We start from the raw sequence: 25,219 nt of genomic DNA on the forward strand, positions 1-25,219 counted from the left end.
GAAAGTAAAATTGTATTTTATTGTTCATATGGAAATACAAAAGATACATGCATAGGCATAAATACAGTATAGTAGGAGCAACATACAAATAATTATTTTTAAAAAAGGTGAAAAATGTTTTTCCTTTAATAATTTAGCATTTCTTAATGCTGCTTTTGCACTGTCACAGGGTATTGAGTGTAAATAAATTGAACATCTTCAAAGTAAAGCTGCAACTTGAATAATTTGTGTATGTACTGTCTATATTGCACTTCATGGACATGTACTTTGGTCAATAAAACAAAACAATAAGCAATGTCATGAGGCAATATAACGAACGCACTAGTCAGAGGACGTTTTCTGATGTAGTGTGGAGGATCATGATAAAAGAAGTTTCAGTAATCAATGCGGAATTGTCAGTTGAAACAAATACATCAGTCACATTGACGACAATCAAAGCAACACATTGAAAGCTAAAGGACCAAAGCAGCACAATTATCGGCCTGTTTTTACGACTCAATGTCTATTAATTGAGCTTGTGTACCATAGATCTCAGTCAACCACACAGAAACATATTTCTATTTCATTTGCACATTTTTCTCACCACAGACAGTTCAGCATTTAGTGTATAGATAAACGTAGATCTTAAAAATATAGACAAAAAATTACAAAAACGCACAAACAGGAGTCTTAAGTGGATAATGGCTCATTAACTGTGATAACTGTTTTAAAACAACTTAAAGAAAACAATATGTACACATATAACGACTCGGAGGGTTATTAAAAGTCAATATTCCTCTTTCTGATTTAACTCTTGATGAAGACATGTCACATGACACGATCGAACAGTGGTTTCATCTTCAGCCCATGGTGACACTCTTGTAAACCCAGAATAATAATACATCCTACATGATTGATCACTATTTAAAGCGTGTAATACACCCCAATGTAAATGTGCTGTGACTTGAATTACTAGTGACAGTGAATATACAGTATAAGAATACAGCCTTAAAGCTTAATAGGAACCTCATAGAAAATAGATATTTACATCGAGCATGCACAGAAAGAAGGCACTTTTTTCAGGACAAATATATATGATGCATGATATTAAATCAAAATGAAAAAGTTTAAATATAAAATATATTTGCTCAGCTACATTTGCTAACTTTATATGCATTATTTATTGTGTACACATAAAATGGAATAAATGATTTACAATGCACTTGAAATCATCTGACATTTAATAAATCCTTTAAAAATTTGAGTTGTTCCATGACACATAACAATTATTGAAGGTTGCTTGGCACGTAGCATTTTAAGACACAACTTTTACGTATTTCCCCTGTAGATGGAACTAACAAGATGTAGATACGGACGTAATAAAGCTGAAAAAATGGTTACAGTCAGCGTCTTAATTAGAAGAATCTCTAATGTCACCTGCATGTGCAAATCATTGCAATACTCCTGAGCCCACTGCAAAGGATTGCAGGGACCATAGCACCAATTTCCTCCTCTTAATTTCTTATTTTGGCCTGAACCTGATTGCCTAACAATGTCAAAATTATTATCGTACATCTGCCTATTCTATTTCACATGAATGGTCCACATTAAATTGTAAAACCCTGCATATATTCAAAGTTTGAAAACTCAAGGCAGCCGTCTCAGCAGAAACTGTTTTCTTTCTGTACAATATCCATCCAGAAACTTCCAAGGATAAAAACAGACATAAAAAACGTAATCTTTGGAGCCACAAAGAGCAGTAACATGTCGGCGTATCCCGCCGCCATAACCCCTCACTAAACCATGAACTGGGTGTATCCCTCAGCACCTGTGACGATTACATCCATCCAGATCCTCATGGCCTCCGGGGAGGGAGCGACCATGTAGTAGACCCGGTCGTGAGTCTTAATACTGAAGGTCAGGGAGGGGTTTGGACTCTGGAAGGAGAAGAACACGAGGATGAGAGAAAAGGATGCAATAGGGGAAAAGAAGGATGAATTTAAAAGTGAGAAACAATTGAAAAGGAACAAAGACAGGAAGGAAACAGAAGAATACTAGAAAATAAAGCATGAATATTAAAGGTTAAGAAATCTTATTTTTTTCACAACAGGGGTTAGTAGCATTCATCGCTGTTGGAGTAATATACAGTATAGGCAAAGGATGCAAACACATACCTTGTGTGCATTCTTCAAGTGATCATAATACACTTCCTCAATAGCTTGAAAGTAGACGACTCCTTTCAGCTTGACTTCATGTTTATCTGCAGCAGATCAATATGAAATTAAATATTCAGTTGAAAATATAGGAGATTCCACTCACATATTTGCATTTTTGTATATGCATTCAATTTAACACTAAAATCTCTTTTGACAAACATATTTAGTCCATATGGTGTGGCAATATACTTATTTGACAATAAAAAAAAAAATTTTTTTTTAAATGAATGATATAATACACACATAATTCAGTGTAAAGTTTCTGACTGATAAGAAAGCGAAACATTGAATTTATATATAATCTCCCCTGCTCCGTATGACCAACATACACATGTCTTCATTTTGGTGCATGTGTGTGTAACTCTTCTGTCCTACCTGCATAGTAGGAGAGTGTGCGTCGGTTGCGGTCGAAGACAAACCAGCGTTTCTTCCACGTTTTGATTTTGCCTCCCATCTTGACCAAGTAACCGCGACAAGTCTTTTCCGAGATGGACAGGTGGAAGCATGTGTCCGCGCTGTGGCCCGCCGACTCGATGTGAGCCCGCAGGTCAAAGTCGTCCTTTCTCACTGGTAGGTAGCGTGTTAATGGCCGGGACTGAACGGAAGGGTGAATGAGTAGGAGAGGGAACCAGTTCAAGTCATAACAATGATTCATTTCAAAATACTATTAATTAGAAATAGAATTACGAACCATGGAGATGAACACAATATTTAGCAGTTGGTGGTAAAAATTAAAAGTTAATGGGTGATGCTAATATTAAATTATCTTTAGGTAGAAAGGAGAGGATAAGAAACCTCTTCCTGATGACACTGAACACTTCACTGGTTGTAATTAGGGTGGTGTCCCGAAATATAATCACCTAACCACAAACACTGTACTTTCTGAGTTCTCACCTGTGCCCTTTGTTTCTCTCGAAGTTTCACCTCGCGGTCGATGAGTTTTTGGCGTCTGCTTGTCTCCTCCAGTAGCCTCTTCTCCAGGTCCTCCCTTCTTTTCTTTTCCTCATCCAGCGCCTGCTTTCGCATTTCCATCTCTTGCTCCTGAAGAAATAAATAAATCACATACCGGTTTTAGTTGTGTCTCCTGGTGTTTAGGTTTAAGATTTGAAATCAGGCTTGATAAATCTCTTTAGTGACCTTGTTTTCGATAAGACGGTGCTTCTCTGCCTGAGCCTCTCTCAGCAGACGCTCCATCTCCTCCAGCTTGGCCACATTTGACGTGCTGGCACTACGGAGCACAAACACAACACACATTTGTTTTAAAGTTATAGAAAAACAAACACCAAACCATATTTCAATGTTGAACTTTCAATTTCATCACATTCAAAATGTCATGAAGCTGTTATGTTAATGAATTTAACCTGATAGACCAGCAGTGAATATGACAAACCGATTCCATTCTGACTTTAATACTTACTGTAAATCTTTGAGTCACTATCACGGCTATAGATATGCTGCACTTTGCCTTTTGTACTTAATCTTTTACCAAGACTGTGGTAGAGTATGTTTTGTGTTTCTGTGCATGAATAAACGGTCCCTGGATGTGTGCGTATAAACGTCCAAATAATACTGAGAGCGTATACATACAGGATGTACAATCACTAGTTAGATATCCGGCCAAATGCTGCCCTCTGCTGAGAATTCTCAGTATAATTCATGCTTGTGTGTGAGCTGAATCATTCTAAGCGGTGTAGACAATCACGTCTGCTCTAGTACAGGTCCCCACGACAGCTGATTATCTACACATCACATGAATTACCACAGGGAAGAGTTTGTGCACATGTTTGGTCATTTTATCACAACAACAACATTACTTTTTTCTCTCTTCCTCTGACATGCAAACACACTAATTCTTATCTGCAGCAAAAAGTAAATGATATCACAACTTGGATAAGATGATTGGTAGATATTGGACAATATCCAATCAAATCATTTAAAAATAATAAGGCAGACAGAGAGAGGGAGGAAAGAACTAAAGCATCTGAAGACAGGATTTGGAAAGATATCATGAAAAAATGAAGGAAAGACAAGAGTAAGTGGTGAAGTAAAGAAAAATGCTTTTCATATTCAGTTTCAACAGTTTCACTTTGCAGCATCCTGCAATAATTTCAACTGAATACTAGAGCCCGGCCGATATGGATTTCTGAGACTGACGCAGATACAGATTGAAGGGAGAAATAACATTTCCTGACACAAATATATTAAATATATTTTTTTTTTTATCCTAAAACATCATTGTCAAAACACTATGACAAAGAAATGTGATTGAGAATAGATATTTAATAGTTTAACCATAACCTTTATCATAGAAGAACTAAATTAAAAACAAACATAAATGCATCCAAATATACTCTATAGTACTATACAACTGAAAATATACAAATATAAAAATGAATCTTTCGTGCATTGTTAATACTGTAAAATAAATGTTTTCATATCTGTGTACATCTGCAACACTATAACTGAAATGGCTCATATTGGACAATTTTTACCTGCCAATCAATAACCTGGTAGGGCTCTTCTGAATGCCTTCAATTAGACTTTGGACGTTCTAACCAGGTAGTTAACACGTTCAATATAATTCACTTTCATTAACAAAAACTACTGGTCATTAAACATTCAACTCCATTCTTTCCTCTTCCTGCAGCTCCCCCTGCCTTTCTCTTACCTCAGTCGACGAGAGGGAATCGTTCTCATAGTCATTGCAGACTAACCCAGAGCAAATATATTCCTATTAGTATTCGGGTTACTTGAAAACAACTTGATCTTGCTCCAGCACTTGCATCTCCTCAAAATGGGACATCACTGACCAGATAACAAAACTAAATCCACTTCTTTACTATCCTAAAACTAATTTGTTGTTCCAACACCACGCATCCTGAAATTCAATGTAAGATGCTGCAACACAATTCAAACTGGAGCCGAGGAGAGGAGAACATGCAATGCAGGGAGATCAATCTGCAAATGGTTTAGGGAAACAAGACCAAACCATTGAGAAGAACAAGAGAATGGGGGTGGACAAAATACAGATGCAACCACTGGAAAAAACATGAGAGGGGGGAAAAGCAGGCACACATGGTTTTAGTCCAAGCTGACTGGACCCCTAAAATGTACCTCCATATTTAAACTGGTTCGCTCAGTTCATCTGAACCTGAGGGGGTTGACTGACACACACATACAGACACACAGACACAGACACAGACACAGACACAGACACACACACACACACACACACACACACACACACACACTTCGATGTTTTCTCTCCTCTGTAACCTGACCCCCAGGAGGCCTAATCAAGAGTTCCCCTTTACTCATAACACACACAATTGTACAAATCCTGCGAGGGAACATGAAAGGCGGGAAACCTCTCCACACACTTTTTACATTAACTTACTTTTCTTTCCTGTTCTTTGTTGCTGACCGCCACCCCCCCCCCCCACCCCCTTTCTCAAAATCAATGTTTCATATTAAATAACACAGAGGGACATTTTTGGGGTTTTCTGTCTGTCTCTTGTTTTGTTTCATCCTTTTTTGTCATTCTTTAGTAGTTTGTTGGTTTTCTCATAGCACTTATCAGCCTGAGGAAGAGAGGATTTAACGTTCAGCAGCACATACAGGCTTAATTTGTATTGTTCCCTTAACTTCTATTAGTGTCCACAGTAAAACATGTGTGAACTTACTTGGAGACATTGTCAGGAGAGCAAGCAGAGATGCTGGTTTCAATGGAGTCCGTACTATCCATGCTCATTGTGTCAAAGGCCTGGTGGTCACGGTACCCAAAGGCATCGAGGTAGACGTTGGTCTGCGAAGCGGCTCGAGAGCCAGGCTGACCTGGAAACACGCAGAAAGAGAAAATACATTTAGTTAATTAACAGTACTCCGCATTTTCCTGCACATCCATGTTGTACCTGTTTCAGTCACATCCTCTGGCACAACGCTTTCCCCAGACAGCTTTGAGTTTGGATCACAATGTCCCGCCACGGTGAAAAGCAATATATCCACACCTTAATGGTGCAACTCTTCCTGTGTCCAGAATGTCAGACTAACAATGTACAAAAGACTCCTGAATTTGATTTTGACAGTCCAAAGATGTGTGGGAAGAAAAATGAGGCATCCTCAGGACGAGAGCGAGGAATGGTGGCAAAATTACAGAGCTGATACTTTAAAGAGAGACAAACTCAGCCTCTGGGTACAGGAAACAGAAACACACAAATACACACAACCTGATGCTATCAGCTCCATGCAGCAGACCCACCCATCTGATGAGCCACATCAAGGGACCAAAGGGACTAGGGGGCCAAATACACATCCCAGTGTCAGGCACAGAAGAAAAGCAAATAAATAAAAGTGGCATATAAGTAAATCCATTTTCTTTAAGACCGAATACACATTAAACTGATCTCACAGCAGCAAAACTTAGGTTCAAAACCACAAATCAGCAAATGTCCAAACCGATAGTAATAACACTGGTGAGTAAAAAGATTTAAAAAAAATTGCTATTGCAATAGGAAGTTTCCGTGTAACAACGTTTTTGTAACAATGAATAGTAGACGCATATAGAACACCTCTAACAGTTGACACAACAGGACTAATTGTTCATTCTCAAAAGCATTAGGAAGAAAATTGTCCACTTGTTGTAACGGTCTGTATCACTTGAAGGGACAGCCCTCCTCCACTCGCATTCCTCCATGATCTTCCCTGACAGATAAACAAAAACGCAAAGATGTGCACACCCACCCACAAAACCCTATTTGGGTTATTGTGACCATATAAGGCATATTTCCATGTCACAACCCAAGCGAGAGATGGAGACACAACTGACTAAAAGATTAAAACACTGGCCTGCTCTCTCTTCATCCCTATTTTAGGCTTCCAAGTGTGTTAGTGAATGTGTGAGGGGTTGTGTGTGTGTGTGTGTGTGTGTGTGTGTGTGTGTGTGTGTGCGTGTTCACCTTTATGCAAACACCGAGAATCATTTTCCTTGCTGGACAGCGAGAACATCCTTGGAAGAATGCTGCCACAGCTTGTGCTCTGTACCAGGGGCTGATGGGACTAAGAAGAACCAAGAAGAGACAAAACGTTTTTACTTATTCCTTAAGTTAATCAATAAACAGTAGAACTTCATAGAATGATCTGTGCGTGTGTACCTTGGTGGGGTAACTGCGTCCGAGTGTTGCACACGTGAACTGGCGGCTCATGTTGGGAGTGACCTTCTTTCTGGGTAATGTGTCACTCAGATGGGACCCATCTCTCTCAGACCTCTTTCTCTCCTCCAGCAAACGGAAATGCTGATCAAACACACGCACACAACACACAAAAACAGAGGGAGGAGATGTAAACCGTTAATTTTAACATTAATTAATTCATATATTTATTAATTAATTTCTCATTCTCAACATTTATCTCAATTTAAATCAACAATCAATATGATCCTGCTTAATTTGAGGTGATTTAACATGGTCCCACTTTTTTCTACCAACTATATGTATGAGTTGTAAGATGGCTTACTTTGCTGACCTCTAGTGGTAGTAAGAAAGAAAAAAGACGACAAGACAATGTGGCAGACAAAACCACACTCCATTGACTTCTTTTGCAGCAACTGTTTTAGGAAACTGATATTTATAAATGTATGGAATTGTTGTGATTGTATTTAGGGGGACTGTTGGACCATAGCAGATGGGCTCTACTAGGTGCCAGTGTAGGTAGGCTCTGCACCTTATAGACACCAACAAAAAGGTTAATAATAATGTTCACGCAGTTGTTAAGCAGTGCTTTGATTTGGGTTGTGTGTTTGCCTACAATTTCATATCAAAATGGCTGCAGTGAAAAAATGTCCATCGTGCACTACATCTACATTTTCAACAATCTATATCGACTACAGTTCACTTTACCTGGCTGAGATGGTGGTGGTGTTTTTTGACAGGAAGAGGAGGTGGGGGAGAGTCAGGGAGAGGGGAGGGATCTCGATAAGACACCATGTTCTCTGGCCAATGCACAGAGGGGGTTTTGGGGAAGGGGCGGGTATTACGGTGGGAGGAGGAGAAGGAGGAGGAGGAGGAAGAGGAGTGACAGTCGGCAGGTGAGGAAGAATAATAGGGCTTTGGAAAGAAGAGAGGAGCGTGTCAGAAAAGTGAAAAAACATAAAAAGGAGAAGGAGGGGAAATTTGTATCATCTGCGTCTGTGTAACTAACAACACAAGCAAGCCCTTTGCACCACTATACACACACACACCTCATCCTCCAGTGGTTTGGGGGTGTCGTCGCCAGGAGAGGGCTTTGCCTTGGAGTCAAGAGAGGCATTGGCCAGAGCAGGGGCGGGTTTAGGGTCTCCTCTAAGCTGGGAGTAAAGCCCCTTGATTTCACTGACTGTGACATAGCCCTGGACAAGCATCAACAGAGAAATGGAGGAGAGAGAAGGAGTGAGGCATAACGTAGCCATATTAATATGTTATGACAAAGTAGTCGTTAGAATGATGCAGACTTTTAGTTTCAAGGCAAAAAAACAGGGGAAAAGTCCTGTCAAGTAAGACAAGCGACACTGTTAATGATTGAGAGGAATAAACAAGACCATTCACATTCTTACGAGGTTACCTCAGAGTTAATATGTGTGAGTATGTGCATAGAATTATTGTAATAATTCTAAACTCAAATTCCTGGCAGAACAAGAAACTGATTGAAGAGGAGGAACAAAGCATTGGAGGTAGAGATCTCCGAAGACGATTGTAAGGATCTGGCTGATCCAGGCATTCTTTAATGGATCTGTATCTGATGGAACAACAGGAATCCAAATTGTTGCTAAAAACGATGCTCGGCTGTGTTTTGTCCATTTCATCTCGATTGTGTTGCAGCTCCTCTTCTTTAAGACACCTGGCTTCTACAGTGCAGCATGAATCTGCTTAAGCCAGGGAGGATTAGTATGTACTGTACGAATGTGAAATATTATTTGGACGCAGAATCTGAAAACATTAAACTAGCAGCATCATTTTGAGGCAATGCTCAGTTTTGCTTTCTCCAGTAAAATGACAAACGTGGCCGGTGGTAGTTTCATATCAGCCGTCGCTGTGAGTAACCTGATGGTAGGTTATCCCACTTCACACCACATCAATGATTTAAGCAAAAAACTGTGATTTTGATTTGACGCGGTATATGGGGCAAAGATATATATTTTATGAAGTAGTCTACAGCTATGTTATTTCAAAAATATGTGTCAAATACAGACAGTAGGTTATTTAATCCACCTTTAAGTAGCGTAATTTAGCAAGTGTGGCAACGGACTCTATCGGCAGATACCAAATGTGAAAGGAGTCGGCTTGGGATCAGGGAAATCCCCAATAGGAAGAAATGGGTTTAAACAGACAATCTGGACAAAGAAGAAAACAAGGGATAAACGGATGAATTAGTAAAACAGTACAAGAGCCGCAGAGGATTCCAGATGAAAAAGAGGAAAGGAGGGATGGGGGAGGTAGTTGTTGACTGCACCCTCTCACTGACTGCGTTTCCATGGACAGTAATATTCTGACTATTGACCTTACGCCTATACATGTTAACATAATGCAACTAAGGTCAGAATGCTTCACAAGTCCACAAGTCTTGTTTGAAGTATTGCTTATTCTGAGTAAGACCTTATTTAATTTTATTTTTATTTATTTAGTTAATTAGAAAATGCTGTTTGCATGGCAGTGTCTTATTCTGATTATTGTCTCAGTCAGGTTATTATGGGAACATTGGTGTCAATGTAAATGTGTCTATAGTTTTCTTGCAGGGGAGATAATTGTAGCCGATGTGCAGTCACAGCAACAGTCACTAAAAGACTCTCTCAAGCACGGAGGGAAACGCTCAGCCATTCAAATAACGGAGGCTCCCTTCCCTTCTTAGAAATTGTTCAAAAGGAGGCATCAGTCTCATCTTCTTGTGTGACAGCTGTGACATAAACCCACCTCTCTCAGTGTGAAACCCCTGCTTCCAGTGAGGTCGGTATGTTTTCCCTCCAGTTGGGAAAGGTTTTCTTTTTCCTAGAAGAAATGCAAACAAAAGGGGAAGCAAAACATAAAAACTTAATATTCAAAAATGTACCTTTTATTGATGCTGGACTTTTATGAACATTTTTATCTTGTGCAGAAGCAAAGAAAAGTCCCATGCATACACATGCAAACATGGATTTCCTTGTACCCTTTGCAGCATTGATTCAAGGTTGCTCCTCTCCTTTAAGAAGCTCTCCTTCTCTCGCTGAGCCTGCTGGGTAATTTGTGCCGCCTGCTTCTTCAGAGTCAACAATCGCTCCTGAGGTTTTTGAAAGGGGGAAAAAATGACGGATTGTTTCTTCACAAACATTTCAAAAAGACTGCATTACATTCATATACAAAGTCAAAATGTGAATTGCGAAGAGGGTTAGGGTTTCAGCTGTCACCTTGCGAGTGACTGTGCTGCGCTGGTATTCTGCGATCTCTCGCAGAAGTTGCTGTGTGTGTGTTTCCTTGTCCTCGTCCTGCCTGCTCTCTCTCTCCAGCTGCTGAAACTCCAGGTCCTCGAAACGCTTGGTCTCCGCCTCAAGCACCTCACAGTCCTGAACACACACACAAGAATAATGCATTGGTAAACAGGCATAATAAAGGAATGCATGTGTACAGGAGTGTGTATGCAAAGTGTGTATGCAAGTGGTTAATAAACGCACACAAAAAACCCTGAAAACTATTTTTTTTATTAGAAAAGCAGCTTCGAAGTCGTGATTATTATAATTTTGCACTATAGTCAAATATGAATCTTTGTTGAGTATTTTTATTTTACCTGAATAACTTTTTCCCAACTGCTTTGAGAAAAAACAGAAATAGAGAAGCAATCATATATTGACAAGCACCTTCTCAGTTGCTAATACACTGACAAAGCAAACCGGATACCTGATGTCTTATTTCAATAGTCATGCAGCAAACTCCACCAAAGCATAACCAGTGTTTTACAGTTTAGGCAACATGTTACATTCTGCAAGCATTTACCCAAAATATAGAGTTGAAGAGTTGTACAAAGAATGAAGACTTGGCCTCGACATTCTATATGTCGTGGATTTCTGTGAGCCCCAAACAGATCTTACAGGTCATCCATCGAGAAAACTCATACTTTTACAGGATCAAACCATTTTGTGAAATAAAGAGACGTAGTTAGTTAGACAGTGAGAAGTGAAGATGAAGATAAAGATGAAGATGGACACAGAGAGCAAGCTAGCTGAGGACTGAAAATGTTCACATGCAAGTTCAAGCATGCAAGAATCATGTTAACTATTTTTTTCTGGGTTTCTGTGTGTGAGCACAGCGGCTTAAGTTCCAACTTCTTGTTGAATATTGTTGCTTGTGAGCTTGCCTACATATTGTGTTAAGGTTAGGGTTAACCCTAGCTTTCATGGATCCATGGGTTTACACACTCAAGATTCTGTGGCTACATCCATACCGCAACCTCTTTGTTTTGAAAACACATCAACTCTGATGCTGATACGTCTGTCGGCCTCACTACTCTGAAGTTTTAGAGATGCGAAAAAGTTAGGAAACACTTCTGATGGTTTAGTTTGAAAACTCTGGGACTGCGTCTTAGTCTGGACGGGCAGAAATGGAGATGTTTGGAGTGGTGACGTAGACGCTCACAGCCGTTTGCTGATTGGGTCTTTTCTGTCACAATGTAGCCTTTGCTGATTCGTCAGGTTCCTACCACATGACCACTTTCTATTTAAACAATCTGCAACAACCAAATTGACACGTTTACACCGGCACACACATGCCCAGTGATGTGTTTTTTAGACCTGGATTAAAACGGATTTGGAGCCAAAACACTTGTGAAGGTAGAGCAGCTGTATGGATTTAGCCCGAGATTCGCTTTACACATTCACCAGATTTTTTTCGGACCCCGCTGTTCCTTCCTGTGCATGCATGAGTGCAGTGTTGAGTGTGTACTGACCCTGGCTAGCTGCTCCTGCAGGGGCTCCTTGGTGGCCTCAGGACAGCTGTCCAGCTGGGAGCGCTGCTCACACACAATCTGAGCCAACCTCTCTACTCTGCCCCTCTCTGCCTGCAGCAACTCACACGCCTTCGCATACACACAAGGATGATGCCCACACAAGGACACATGTACCGTGTACATGTTTTTTTTGTGTACATATAATGACAAAGACACACAAACGCGCACACACACACAAACAGGACAAAGAGAGGATGGCAGCGTTAGTTGGATTGGGGAGCCACGGTTAATTACTACAGCGACTGGGTCAGCGATATTAGCTGAGAGGGAGGGGAGGGAGGGAAAGCTGGAGAAGTAAGATCTGCTAAAACAGAGCAGGGAGTAAAAATGAAGGTGGGATGATGGTATGTGAAGTTTCATGAGTTCTGTTTCCTGTATTTTTTTTCTTTTATTTGTTGAACGAAAATTAATGATGGGTGAGAAAGAAAGGGATATATGGGATGTTACAGCAGAAGGTTAACTAACACATGAATGATTGATTCAATAGATTCCACACATACACGCACACACATCCAAAACCTGTACAAGCACTCACATTCACCACTCGTAAACATGTTGAGCATTTAACTGTTGAATCTGTCTCTCCCTCTGACTCACTCAGTATCTTAATGTGGTTTTACCATTGACTGTATGTACCTCTAATGTGGGGTGCATGTAAAATTCACAGTCAGGGTAGGACCCAAGCCAACAGAGGAGAACTTTACAGCACATGTGTGCCCGTCCCCCCCGGCAGTGTGGGTAAGATGGAAGTGTTGGTGACCGCTATACCCTGGGCAGTATTAACAGATATATATTTGGACCAGAGTCCAGCATGAGAAGGATTTACACCTATCAGTCAGTCACATGATCCCAAAATGTTGGAGAGTCTTTGAGTAGCACATGTAATTTCACTATCTATCTCTCACACGCACACTTTGGGAGGGGAAATGCAGGCTGCTGGTTTAAACCATAAATTGAACATAAAGATGGACGATGCATCTCCACTTTCTCCTGAAATCCAAAATATCTCTGATACGGGAGCAGCCATCTTGTGCTTTTATCGTCATTTGGAGCTAGAGAGTCTTCGCAGTAGTGATATGAGGTTCCATTGATACACACACTCAACCAATTGAGTCTCAGCTGTCAAACATGACGTTTCACCAGTTTTGGATTAAACCTCTTTACATTTCAAATGTCCTCTGGACAGGCTCTTAGTAGAAGTACCTACTCCCTCGCATGGTTTAACAACAAAGCTCACACTGCGTACCTTGTCTTTTTCCTGTTGGGACTTGGTCTCCAGGTCGGCCATCTTGTTATAAAGAGCTTCCAGAGCCTCTTTTTCCTGCTGGATAGCACCCACCTCTGACTCCTGCTCAGCCTCCACCAGCGCTCGCTCAACCTCCACCTTGGACAAATACACACAGCAGAGCTGATTTATGAAGTCCTGGTGTATTCTTAATTTTATTATAACTTCAAAATGGCACCACTTCAAAATATGAGCTTTTCACCTAAATGTAAGAGTTTGAGTGGTGTATTACAGGTTGACCTCCACAATTTGGAACTTTTTTTAAACACTGAACCCCTGGAATTTTACAAAAGTTCCTTGATATAATTTTTTTTTTTTTTAGTCTCACTTTTTTCACGGATCAGAAAAATATTACGATCCATGACTAAAAACCATAATCTGATCTGTATATAAATATACATTTCAACAATTAATTATTTCAAAAGATATCATCTTCGCTTTACCTCGCAGGCAGACTCTTCCACTTGGTTGTCTAGGTCCTTGATCTTTTTCTCCAGCTCCTCCATGTTGTTCAGCAGCTGGATCCTCTCCTCCTTCACTTGCCTCACTTCCTCCTCTGAAGGTCTCACGTCCTGTCTGCTGCGGCGGGCTGCGTCCTCCAGAGCCTGGTAACATCAGCAGGAGAGTTAGAGATCTAATGCATTCATAGGTGGCTGTAACAATAATCCACAACTCCACGAATGTAATAAATCAGTGGAATAAACTGGAAAAGGAGCACCGACCGTTTTCATAATTATATCACACACACACATATAGAAGATCTCCATTATAAGTTCTCACACTTGACCAGCTCTAATCTAATAAAAGCTCTGTAAATATCTCACATCTGCGTAGGTGAAGTATGTGTGTGTCAAGACTTTCCAAGTATTAAGAAAAGTGATCCTTAGCTTTCAGAAAGAACATGGCGAGTCGACACTTCCCACAATTAATCCCGATTAATCTTTTAAGAAGCTGACCAAAGTCAAAAGAGCAACCATCGCAGTCCTGCACTCCTTTCCTGTCATTAAAAAATTATCTCTAGATTCAAAACAGCAACTGTACCTCTTAACACATTACAGCTTCCACGCAGAATGACACAAAACAACTACAAATCACTTATATTCACCTATTTGTGCAGTCTCCGGTCTCTCTCTTGCCAGCGTTCTAGTACTCTACTCTTCACTTGTAATTTGTCATAATGAGTAGGATAGTCATGTTGTAATGACACGTGATATCAAATTACACCCAACCACTTCAGCTGCTCTCTGATATGCACGGATCTCCGGATTATCTCCTGAAATTATCCAGAGGAGCTTTATGTGAGAATGCAAAAATGTCCAAGTCAGTTGCTGGGGAAATTCTCCAGGCCTTTCGGAAAAACTCCAGTGAAAATACAGCAGGAATATGTCCAAAAATTGGGCACGTATTCAAATTCCTCAGGAGGAAAAGTAGGTACCATTTGACTGGGAAAAACGATATTCTAAAGCTTTTGGATCAAAAACAAAAACACGTGATTTCCACAGAAGTATTTTAACGTCATGCCCTGCCTCCTGCTTGATCTACCAAGGCATCACCTTTCACGTGAACGCTTCAGCATGTCACAGACAAAACCCATGCAAACACATAGAGAACATGCAAACTCAGCAGAGACTGGGATACGATTCAAGAACCTTCTTGCTAACCACTATGCGACCCTAATGGTGGTAAAGTGACCTTGATAATAACAAACCTATGAAGTGGAATCAATTCACGTATCAGTCCCCTATTCAATGCTCGACTAGAAGATGTGATTATAATAGGAGGGCTGTAGATGTTTTAACACAAAGAAGACATCTGCATTCTAATTAGAAATCAAATACTATTTCTCATACCTCATTGGTCCTCTGTGCACGCGGAGAAGGCGAGGGTGCAAAGCTTCGCAAACTGACAGTGGGCGATTCTGCCCTATTGTCTCGGTGGCTTCTGGGCCACGGCCGATCGTCATCGTAGAAACCGTTCTCTGATCCAGGGGAGGTCATGTGTCCGCTCCCTGGGGTGTCGATAACAGCCGAGAAGTCAGAGAAGACAGACGGTGCATCATCGTCATCGTCGTCATCGTTCAGTTGGAGCTTCTGGAGCTCCTGGTTGATCTTTTGGAGATCCGCCACAGCGGAGGCGGGACTTGAGGTCGAGCCGCCACCGTCCCTCCCCACCTGGCCCAGCTCCGTACAAAGAGACAAGATGGTCTCCAGCCGCTGTCGCTCCTGAGATAAACACACACATATAAACACGAGCATGAGTTACATCATATGCAATATGTAGTTGAAGGTTTGTCGTAGATTGTTGTAGTAAAATAGCAGATTATTTAATAAGGTGTACTTAAAAGTGAAAGGCATGATTTTTAAATTGTGTAGTCAGTTTTTTAGTGTTGCTGTTAGGATGCAACAGAAATGCAATATAAGCCGATTTAATTAAATAAAAAGATATTTTTATAAAGCTCAGGAGTCGTGCTGAGTGTGTGCACCAAATGATAATAACACACATACAATAATAATCATTTAAATAAAGATATTACAAGTTGAGATATATCAAACAGATGTCAAGAAGTGCAACAACTTCTGACTTCTCACTTTTCCTTTCTTCATATACATACATACTGTGTATAGAAAATGTAAAATTTCGGAGTCACAACAACACAGAGAAATTATCATTTTAAATTCTCTTCAGTGCTCAGGTTACCTGAGGAAGCATCGCAGAAATCACTGTCTGGTTTGTCCTGGTTATGTCGAAAATATACTCTGCATTATAATTTCTTGTGTGTCATTGCACACCGATATAGTACATGATTTCCCAACTAGAAAGTCTAAGTTCCTCTCACTGGAAATCCTAGGAGAGAGAATCCCGTTTTCCCTCGTTACGGCCAGCCCAGATGAATCTATATGGGAGAGCTACAGAGGCTGCAGGGAGTGAAAAGTCCTCTGACAGGTTCTGCAGTCACTTTCCTGGAGGGAGTAACATGAGGAGCCTGTGTGAGTGAGTAATGTTAGAGAGGGAAAGATGGAGGCAGGAAAAAATGTAACTCGGGATGGCGGTGGGTGTGTGTGAGCTAATGAGGCGGTGGACAGCTGTCAACTATGATCTGAAGAGTACGAGAGAACAAGCTGTGGTTCCAGACAGAGGAATGTGTCTGTGTGCTGCCACTGAGGGAACAAGACTCTTTCCAGGAAATTGTACTTAAAAAAAAGGAATCTGAACCAGGTGAAAGTCATGATACAGTAACCTGCTTGTTTAGAAAGGCTGGAGATATGTGTCCTATACTATGTAGGAAAAGAATCATCGCAATAAACATACATTATATTTATTATTTAACATGTTATATTAGAAATGAAATGCAAAAAAATACTGAAATCTATGAACTAATATAAATAATGAATCACAACATTAAATTGTGTAATATTGTGCATGCAAACAAGCAGATATTCACACTGTCCTGTGTTATATGAAGCAGGAGCTGAGACCAAAACAAGCCAGTGTCTGTTTGTCACCTTGCTCGATTCTAATGGCCACAAGCCTCTGTGGAGCCCTTATAGTAATCAGCTGTCAACTGGAGAGGGACAGACGGGAGCGGGACAGATGAGAGCGGGACAGTGACCGCGATAAAAAAAAAATGAGTGGATGGACTAATGTGAAGGGAGAAAGACGAGGGGATCATGATGGGAGACGCAGCATGAGCTCGTACTTTGGCGAGAAAATGAGAGAAATTGCCAGCTGTAAAATATTTCGTTTTTTAATCCTGATGTCTATTTTCTTACATTTTAAGAAAGAAAAGTAATATTACGCAAAGTCATAATTTTAGCCTAGGTGTCATTTTGGAGGATCAGAAGATCAGCCTGACGCATGCATTAAAATGAGGAATGCAGATCTTGTTTCAATACAAAATGTCCTCTTTTGTCAGATCAGCAGCATGTTATCATAAATATCTGGACTCTGACGGACTGAGCAAGAAACTGTGTCTATTTCAAAGAACAAACTCGGAGGACATGTTTGGTAGAGGTCGACGATTAGAGACCTGCATGATATTCAAAGTCGTAGTTTCTCAGGAAACACTGAGATTGTTTCAGGATTTTAGATCCAGAAGGAAAGAAATTCCACAGAGCACGTGTTCTGCTTGCTGCTTATTTTCCTATTTCCATTTTTTTCTTTATTCTGGTGATCTTATGACTATTTTTAAATTAAATTACCATCTTGGAATAATAATGACATTATTCTCCCAAAAAAAATTCCTTCAATGTGGCCCTTATATTCCAGTATAACATTTTAATATCACGCTATCTCTTCATGTTTCTTTCTCCCAATCTCTGCCCATTTGTTTTTCTTCATTACTTGTCAGTGATCCCTCTGCTCTCTTGTTCAATCTGTAAATTCGAAACCATTTACACAATCAACACAAGATGATGTTGATGGCTGGTACCAAAAAGCAAACTTAGAGCTGATCAAATGCCATAACTGATATTGAACCAGAACTCACCAAATCCATCTAAGCTGCATATTGTAAACGGCACAACTGATAATGTGGTCAGCTCCACAGCAGGTTTTCTGTACCACCACTAGAGGGCAGACACAGCTTGAGAATTAGACTTGATGATGCTGACGAATTGCTGTCCATTCCAGCTAATGTGATCAGTTATTAAGAACCTGCTGTTCAAAACATTCAGGTAATGATCATTTTTACAATTAATTAAAGAAATGCAAATCACAGCTTCCATTTAAATGCATATTCACATGTGCCTAAGAGGAGGTAGCAGTTTGTATATCATATACTAAAAATAACAGACTAAACCAAATGAAAGGTAAAGCTGTGGGGTGAAAAGTAAATATTCCATCTTGAAACTAAACAAAGTAAAATATGTCTCTCTGATCAGAGCAGGACATTCCATATTTATATCATAACTACAACATGTGGAGGTTAGCCCAAGGCCACTGGGAGGTTCGTGGAGCAGTTTAGGTTGTACAGCATCCAGAAAACTATTTCTCACAGCTAAAGAAGAAGACACCAGTTCAGTCATCTACGCTCCCCACTTTCTGAGAGTAAAGAAAGAAGGACGGGGGGATTCTTGAGTCCACTTGTCATTATGTTGAGCATCTGTATGTTTTTCCACCTGCTCCACCATAACTCTGCTCTCTAATCTTCGAGAGTTTCTCTGACCGACAACTGACTGATGTGCTCTGTGGCTCTTCGGTGGACCGAACCACACTGGGTGGTTTTCCAGATGACTGATATAAACACACATTACACACGCACGGACACGCACAAAATCCAAGCCCGGGGTTAAGAATAGTCCTGCTAGAAACGGTTAACTGTCAGAGACATCTGTGTGAGTGGTGAACCTCACTGTGTGCTTGCGTATGTGTGTATGTGTAGTTGTGTGTTAAGCTCCCTGAGAGAGTGCGTTTGTGAGGACAGGGAGGAGGTCAGTGATGGAGGGAGGCATTCCTAAACACATTCCTTTTCTTTCCACCTACAGTAATTTTTAAGAGAAACGATCAAATGAAAATATGTTCCCACAGTGTGGAATTACATTTGCTGGAAGACATTAAGAAAACATGGCGTTCTCAATGCATCTGCACACAAACTGCAACTCACCAGTCTCTCCACCTCCTGCTCACGTAGTCTCTCCTCCTTTTGGTGCTGGTGGTAGTCCGTCAGTTCCTCTTTCCCGCTTAGCGAGCTGATACTGCCCCTTCTTTCCCTGAACCCCCCCGGTGGAGCTACTCCTCCCTTTCCAAATGACGTCCTTCTATCGCCGAACCCCATCCGAGGCTCCAGCCCGGCCTTTCCAAACGAGGTTCTCCTCTCTCCAAGACCAAGGCCCAGGGTACCGTGGAGTTCAAGATCGCCCCCCCGCCTCTCCTTTTCTGCCAAACTCTGCTCCATTGATTGGGCGACTCCATGGCCGGCATATTGTTCTGTGTCTGGAGAGCTGGGGGTTGTGGAGCTGCTGGTGCCAACTGAGCTGGAGGAAGTCAGACTGAGCTTTTTGGCCACACGAGGTGATGAGGAGCCCCCTGCTTTGGATGGGATGGTCACATCGGGTGGGGCTGCTGTGGTCGAGATGGAGGGGGTGGTAGGTGGTGGGTTCTTGGTGGAGGAGAGGGAGATAGACACAACACTTTCTCCCTGGTTCGGGGTCTGACTTTGATTCCTGCTGTAAGCACCATAGTGGTTTGCATCCTGGCTGATGTTGCTGTAATGGTCTCTACTAAATTTGTGACCCCCAGCCGTATCGGATCTGCGTGGGGGCAGCGTTGACAAGGTCATCGATCTACCGTTTTCATGAGGAGAGGAGGAGGGGCAGAGGCGTGGCAGGGAGCGGCTGTACTCTCCTCCCATCATCCCATTCAACGAGCCTCCCGAGTGTTTCCTGGGTCGACTGCTGGGCGATGGCTCCTGGTTCCCACAGCTGCGACGCCCGAGACGGGGGCTTGAGGGCATGCTGACTGCGCCTCCTGCCGAGGGAGTGCGGGATGAGGAGGAGGAGGGAGGAGGAAGAGAGAGGAGGGAGCCATCCATACCAGCAACAGAACTTGAAGAGCCTCCACCGTTCCACGCGGACAGTAAAGGAGAGGAGCTCTGGCTGTGCAGTCGCCGGCTCTCACCGACACTGAAGCTGTCCTGGTTGTTGCGGGAGGAGCGGGAGGTCAGATAGGAGGACGGGTCAGATCGACGTCCAGGGGGAAGAGGGGGAGCCGATTTCAAAGACATGGGTGGACGATCCGAGCCATAGAATCGCCTTATCTGTTCCTGACAGGCTGATGAGGATGTGGAAGGACTTGTGACGGGTGTTGTGGGGGGGGACTGAGAGAAAGAGAAGAGAGTAGAAATATTAAAAAACACCATCTTATTGAAATGTCTAATGCACATTTATGCACAGAATGTAATGTCGCAGCTTCAGTAGATTTAAGTTTATCACTAGGGTTGCAAAGGGGCAGAAACTTTCCGGTAAATTTCCGGAAACTGTCGATGGGAATTTGGGGAATTAAAAAAAAAAAAAAAGCAAATTAAACGCTGAGCAATAAAAACATCATTCAAAACTCTATTTTAAAGATGTATGGAATGCAGCACACGCTGCACGTTGAATTTCAACCCTCCACTGTGCATTCTTCCATCACATGCAAAGATAATTCCCAGCATCCTTCACACTACAGCAGGGCTATTGAGGCCTGCTGTAGTGTGCAGGTCGAGTCAGGTAAGTTTCGATGGAAAATATATTAGCATGCTGATTGAGGGTTGTTCATCTAACCTATTTCCATTGATTTATCAATCAATTGTAAAATATTTTTACAGACGATTCCAATTGTTTGGCTAACTATTTATATCTCTGGCATTGCATTAGTGTTTTTTTACAAACTTTTTTCTCATCTTATTCTATAGAACAATGCCACGTGCACTCTCTCATGTGTGGAGACATTTCACCCCATCCGATGTAGAAGGAAAGGCTGTGTACATTTGCAAATACTGTGCAAAGACCTATGTTAAGAATGACACAAAGATGCCGAAGCGTATAGTGCCCAAAGTTTCCTCAGGGCTCAAATCAGCCTATGAAAAAACAAAATGTTTATATTTATGTCTGTATATGACAAGGTCAATACAGTTAGTATAAATTACCCACAACATTTCCAGTTTATTCCCGTTAATTCCCATGGAAAGTTTCCAACTTTGAATATTCCTGGAATTTTGCAACCCTATTTATGACTTAATCATGTATTGCAAGTTCAACACTTTAGTAGAGCCCAGGGATAATGGTTGAACCCTGGTTAGTCCAAGACAAACACCCAGGGTAGCTGGAAAACCTCTTAAAAAGAGGGCCTCTAATAAACCGTTGGAGGGTGGAGCTAAATGATGGCTGACCTGTGTCATGCTGAAGTAGGAGGGGTTTGCATTCCCATTGGCTCTCAGGCTGTTCTCCAGGGCAGTCTTCTTGCGCTGCAGGGTGTCCATCAGGTCCCGGAGTTCGGAGGCCGACCGCATGCCCCTTGCACTGCTGGTGCCGCCCACCACCGCATAGCTGTAGTCACTGCTAAACTTCAGGTAGTCTGGAGGGAGGGCAGAGGTAGAATGGGCAAGAAAATGAATGGACAACATGGGAACCTGAAGATACACAAATACAGGTGAACAGTCGTGGGGAAAAGAAACAGGATGAGGAAACAACAACAAGTGTGTATGTCCTGCCATACAAGAATATCTGTATGGCAGGGATAAGCCATAAAGATGTATAAGGATTCTATCAAGATGCATAGCGTATATTCGGAGAAATTAAGGAGAATGTAGAAAAATACCCTACCACGCAATGTTAAAGAAAGTCTGCTTCCAGATCTGTATCCCCATCAAAATGTAATGGTTTCTTTTCTGACTCATACTGCACCCTTCTACCAAGATTTGTGGCAACCCATCTACTGTTGTTTTGCATAATCTTACTTACGAGGGTTTAATAACCATAAATGGTGGCAGGAAGAAGATAAAAAGAAAGTTTGCGTTCACCTGAAGCTGCAGCTATTCATAAACAGCGCCCTTGGTAGAACAAACCCAACCCAAACAATTCCCAACTGGCAGGAGATCCCCCAGAAAAGGAACCAACACACACACACACACACTCGCACAAAACCCTCCATCGGATCCAAGACAAACAGCTCAACTCTAACTGGAGTTCGGTTCCTCACTATAGGATTTGGGGAAATGAAAAAGACCACAAAATATTCTGGAATACCCTCAAGAGGCCCCCCTGTCCCCCGCCCTTTCTTTAAAGCCGTTTTCAGCAGTGGAAGGGTCTATTTTCCAAACCTCAACCGAGTCCATTTTTAACTCTCTGCTAAATTTAACACGGAAATATCAGCCAAAAATTTGTAAAATACCTCCAAGATCAGCTGGAGTTCATTTGATCGATAGCTCCAAGTGAATTCTGTTTTAGATAATCCCTAAAAGCCTGATGTCTCAAAACATTCTCATCAAAAAAGGTAGGTAAAACCATTGGGTAGTGGAAAGGAATGTGTGAGAAACCTACCTGGTTTTTTTTATCATGTGTGGTGTTATGTGGAAAAAAGGAGCTATTACAATGTTTAAGCTCGGACCACCCAGTGTTTGACTGCCTCAAACACCCACACACATAAGCTGCGGCTCCGCCTGAGAGAAATGAGTACGCTGCACGTCCACATGCCAAGAGCCTACATGTGTGTTGTATTCAACAGCTACTCCCGCCTTGCTGAGTGGTATTGTACGAGGGAAAGTAAAGGATCTAAAAGTGCACGTCATAGGCCATGTGGAGAGAAATGGGGCAGAAAATCAAAGACATCATCAGATCTGCACGCGCACACACTCTCTGGGTAGTTGTGTCCATACATGGGCAGATTTATACTAGAGGTCTGGTGTGCATCAACTCTCCTCTATTGTGACCACTCTCATCTACCCCTGGCCACTCTTGCCTTTGTGCGAGTCGTCCCTTTAGGTGCACATGTCCGAGTGGGAGTCTTGGCAATCTGAAAGGTGTATTATAAATGTTGGCAGCCAGTAATAACACAGATGGGTGTGTGTGTGTCTGAGGGAGAGGTATAAGTCTGAGATGTAAGGCAGTGGGAGACAGGATTGCATTCCTTGTGTCTTGGAGTGTAAGGAGAAAGGATTCCAGTGATTATGGCGTGCTTGCACCTTCCACACCGGCCGATCAATCACTACGGAGACAACAGAGTCCAGCTGAATCACCACGGCGATGAAGGGCCACCAGATGACGAAAACATTCCATCATGTTTTGAATTTAAGTTTGAGCATCTGTGTGACAGTGCAAGCGTGTGTTTAGGATAGACATCTGAGAGCGCTGGAAGAAAGAGCTGCCCCCACCCTACCTGTCTCTCTTGCTTACACACACACACTGATATTATACACCTGCCTGAAACTTTTTTGCAAGGGTGTTGATGTTACAATGGTAAAAAAAAAAGCTGATGAATGTCTAAAGGTGGAGGAAAGGTGAAAGGCAGCTGCGTGAGGATGAAAACCGAGGAGGTGGAGGAAAAAAGATGGTGATGCAGCAGAACAAAGGCAGAGGGGTGGAACAAAGAAAAAAAGAACAGGGATTAACTGCAGTTCAGGGGTCAGGGAAGGGTTTTACCGTGTGTGTGTGTGTCTGTGTGTGTGAGTGTGTGTACCTGTGTTGTAGGCCAAAGCCGACACAGGACTCTTCTGTGGAAGCATGCTCTTCATTCTGCTCGCCTCCTCAGGATGGTTGAAGCGGAAGAAGTAGGATTTACCCAGACACAGGGAATAACCTGGAGAGAAAAGAAAGGAGAGTAAAGACCCAAAAAGCACAATCAAGTAAGTTATGGCCTTTTAGTGGATGGAGCTGCTTTCAGACAGGCTCTTAAGTCCGCACACATCAACACTGACATTTTCTGGAGGGGCTATATGTGAGAATGCAAATGTCAGAGTCATCTCCTCTTTCGTTCTTCACATGTGAACGGCCAACTCTGGAGAATGTGCGGACCCAATTGTCAGGACATTTTCCGAAGTTCATGTCTGAAAAAGACTCAATAGACTAAACTTTATCTAGTACAATTGTTCAGTAATTGCTGAGGCAGCATCGTGTGATTGGATCATTCGTCATGAGGTAGAGATGAAAATTGGAACGCAGGCGATGGAGGGGGAGGATAGAAGGGAGGAACTGGAGAAGAGGCTACAAAAGAAGATGGGCAGAGTCCAGAAATAGGGGGCCGGACATTTCCCAAAATTAACGTCTGAAAACCGTTCTGGTTATTAGGTATTTCCGAACACTGTATGAAGAGTCACGAGTGGAGCTTTAAAATGAGTATTTTTTTCACACCCAGACACTTGCACATGCTCGCACACAACCAGCAATTCCAGACCACAGTGTTTATTCTGGCCATCAATTAGACTGAGAGGGCCAGGTATTAAACAAGATGTCAGGGTCACAACCTCTGTAATACACACAGTCGGCCACAGCTGTCCAAATACTTCAGAGGGGAAGGAGGGAGACGGCACTGCTGACACAACCCCACACACACACACACACACTTGCACAAACACACACAGTCTGTAAAGTTAAAGAAAGTTGAGAGATGCCAAGTCAGAAATCAAAGTACGTCACTGAATAAAGAAAAGATAGGAAACCACAAGCCTCACTAAAAAAGACACACGTCATCTTTGCTCCTTTTCTTCTCCCGACCTCCATCCTTATTCACATAAGCATTAGAGAAAACCCCCACACTGTTAGCATGTGAGTAAAAGGCTAAAACAACACAACGTCTCCTTCATAGCTCCATTACAGTTACATCAGATTCCTTGGACCTGAACCTCAACATAACCACTGAGGCAGGAGGGGGATGGCAAAGGGGTGAATGGAAAAAGACAGAATGGAAAAAGTGTCCAGATCCGTTTTTTCTTTCCTTCCCACTTCCCCCGGTTCCGATCTCTACTTTTCCTTTTATTCCTCATTCTCTAATTTCACGTGCAGTTCCGCGGACACCTACACTCAAAAGCTGCATAATGTGAGATTATAGTTTAGCTCCAAGAGGTCATACCTGTCTCGACACTGCCTCAGAGCGCCGAGAGTGCAGATTCTCTTTTTTTGCTTTCAAAGCTGCAATTTCCCAGCACAGGGGGAGACCGGAGTGCAGCACTGAGGTGGAGCTAACACCACACACACACACACACAGAGACACACACACACAAAAACGGCGTAAGAAATGTTTAGTCTACACAGCTGGACTCTCAACC

At 42.0% G+C, this 25,219-nt stretch overlaps 1 protein-coding gene across 5 annotated transcripts in view; it reads right to left on the reverse strand.

The window, feature by feature from the left end:
* phldb2b (pleckstrin homology-like domain, family B, member 2b) overlaps positions 1-25,219 on the reverse strand; it is a 43,185-nt gene continuing 17,966 nt past the window's right edge. For 2 of the 5 annotated variants that reach the window (XM_061093524.1, XM_061093527.1), the window contains 19 exons: positions 23,635-23,754; positions 21,350-21,534; positions 19,085-20,296; positions 15,333-15,704; positions 13,926-14,087; positions 13,444-13,581; positions 12,138-12,266; positions 10,606-10,761; positions 10,368-10,478; positions 10,136-10,210; positions 8,431-8,577; positions 7,346-7,486; positions 7,151-7,250; positions 5,879-6,029; positions 3,333-3,423; positions 3,090-3,236; positions 2,571-2,790; positions 2,154-2,239; positions 1-1,916 (listed from right to left, as the gene is read on the reverse strand). In XM_061093524.1, the coding sequence (XP_060949507.1) occupies positions 1,776-1,916; positions 2,154-2,239; positions 2,571-2,790; positions 3,090-3,236; positions 3,333-3,423; positions 5,879-6,029; positions 7,151-7,250; positions 7,346-7,486; positions 8,431-8,577; positions 10,136-10,210; positions 10,368-10,478; positions 10,606-10,761; positions 12,138-12,266; positions 13,444-13,581; positions 13,926-14,087; positions 15,333-15,704; positions 19,085-20,296; positions 21,350-21,534; positions 23,635-23,754 (3,884 nt within the window). In that variant the 3' untranslated portion in view covers positions 1-1,775. Of the gene's footprint in view, positions 1,917-2,153; positions 2,240-2,570; positions 2,791-3,089; positions 3,237-3,332; positions 3,424-5,637; positions 5,777-5,878; positions 6,030-7,150; positions 7,251-7,345; positions 7,487-8,430; positions 8,578-10,135; positions 10,211-10,367; positions 10,479-10,605; positions 10,762-12,137; positions 12,267-13,443; positions 13,582-13,925; positions 14,088-15,332; positions 15,705-19,084; positions 20,297-21,349; positions 21,535-23,634; positions 23,755-25,219 lie in introns of those variants that run through there. The other 3 variants (XM_061093525.1, XM_061093526.1, XM_061093528.1) reach the window with 3 other exon arrangements.

This window comes from Limanda limanda, chromosome 20 (genome assembly GCF_963576545.1).
Source record: "Limanda limanda chromosome 20, fLimLim1.1, whole genome shotgun sequence".
NCBI lineage: Eukaryota > Metazoa > Chordata > Actinopteri > Pleuronectiformes > Pleuronectidae > Limanda > Limanda limanda.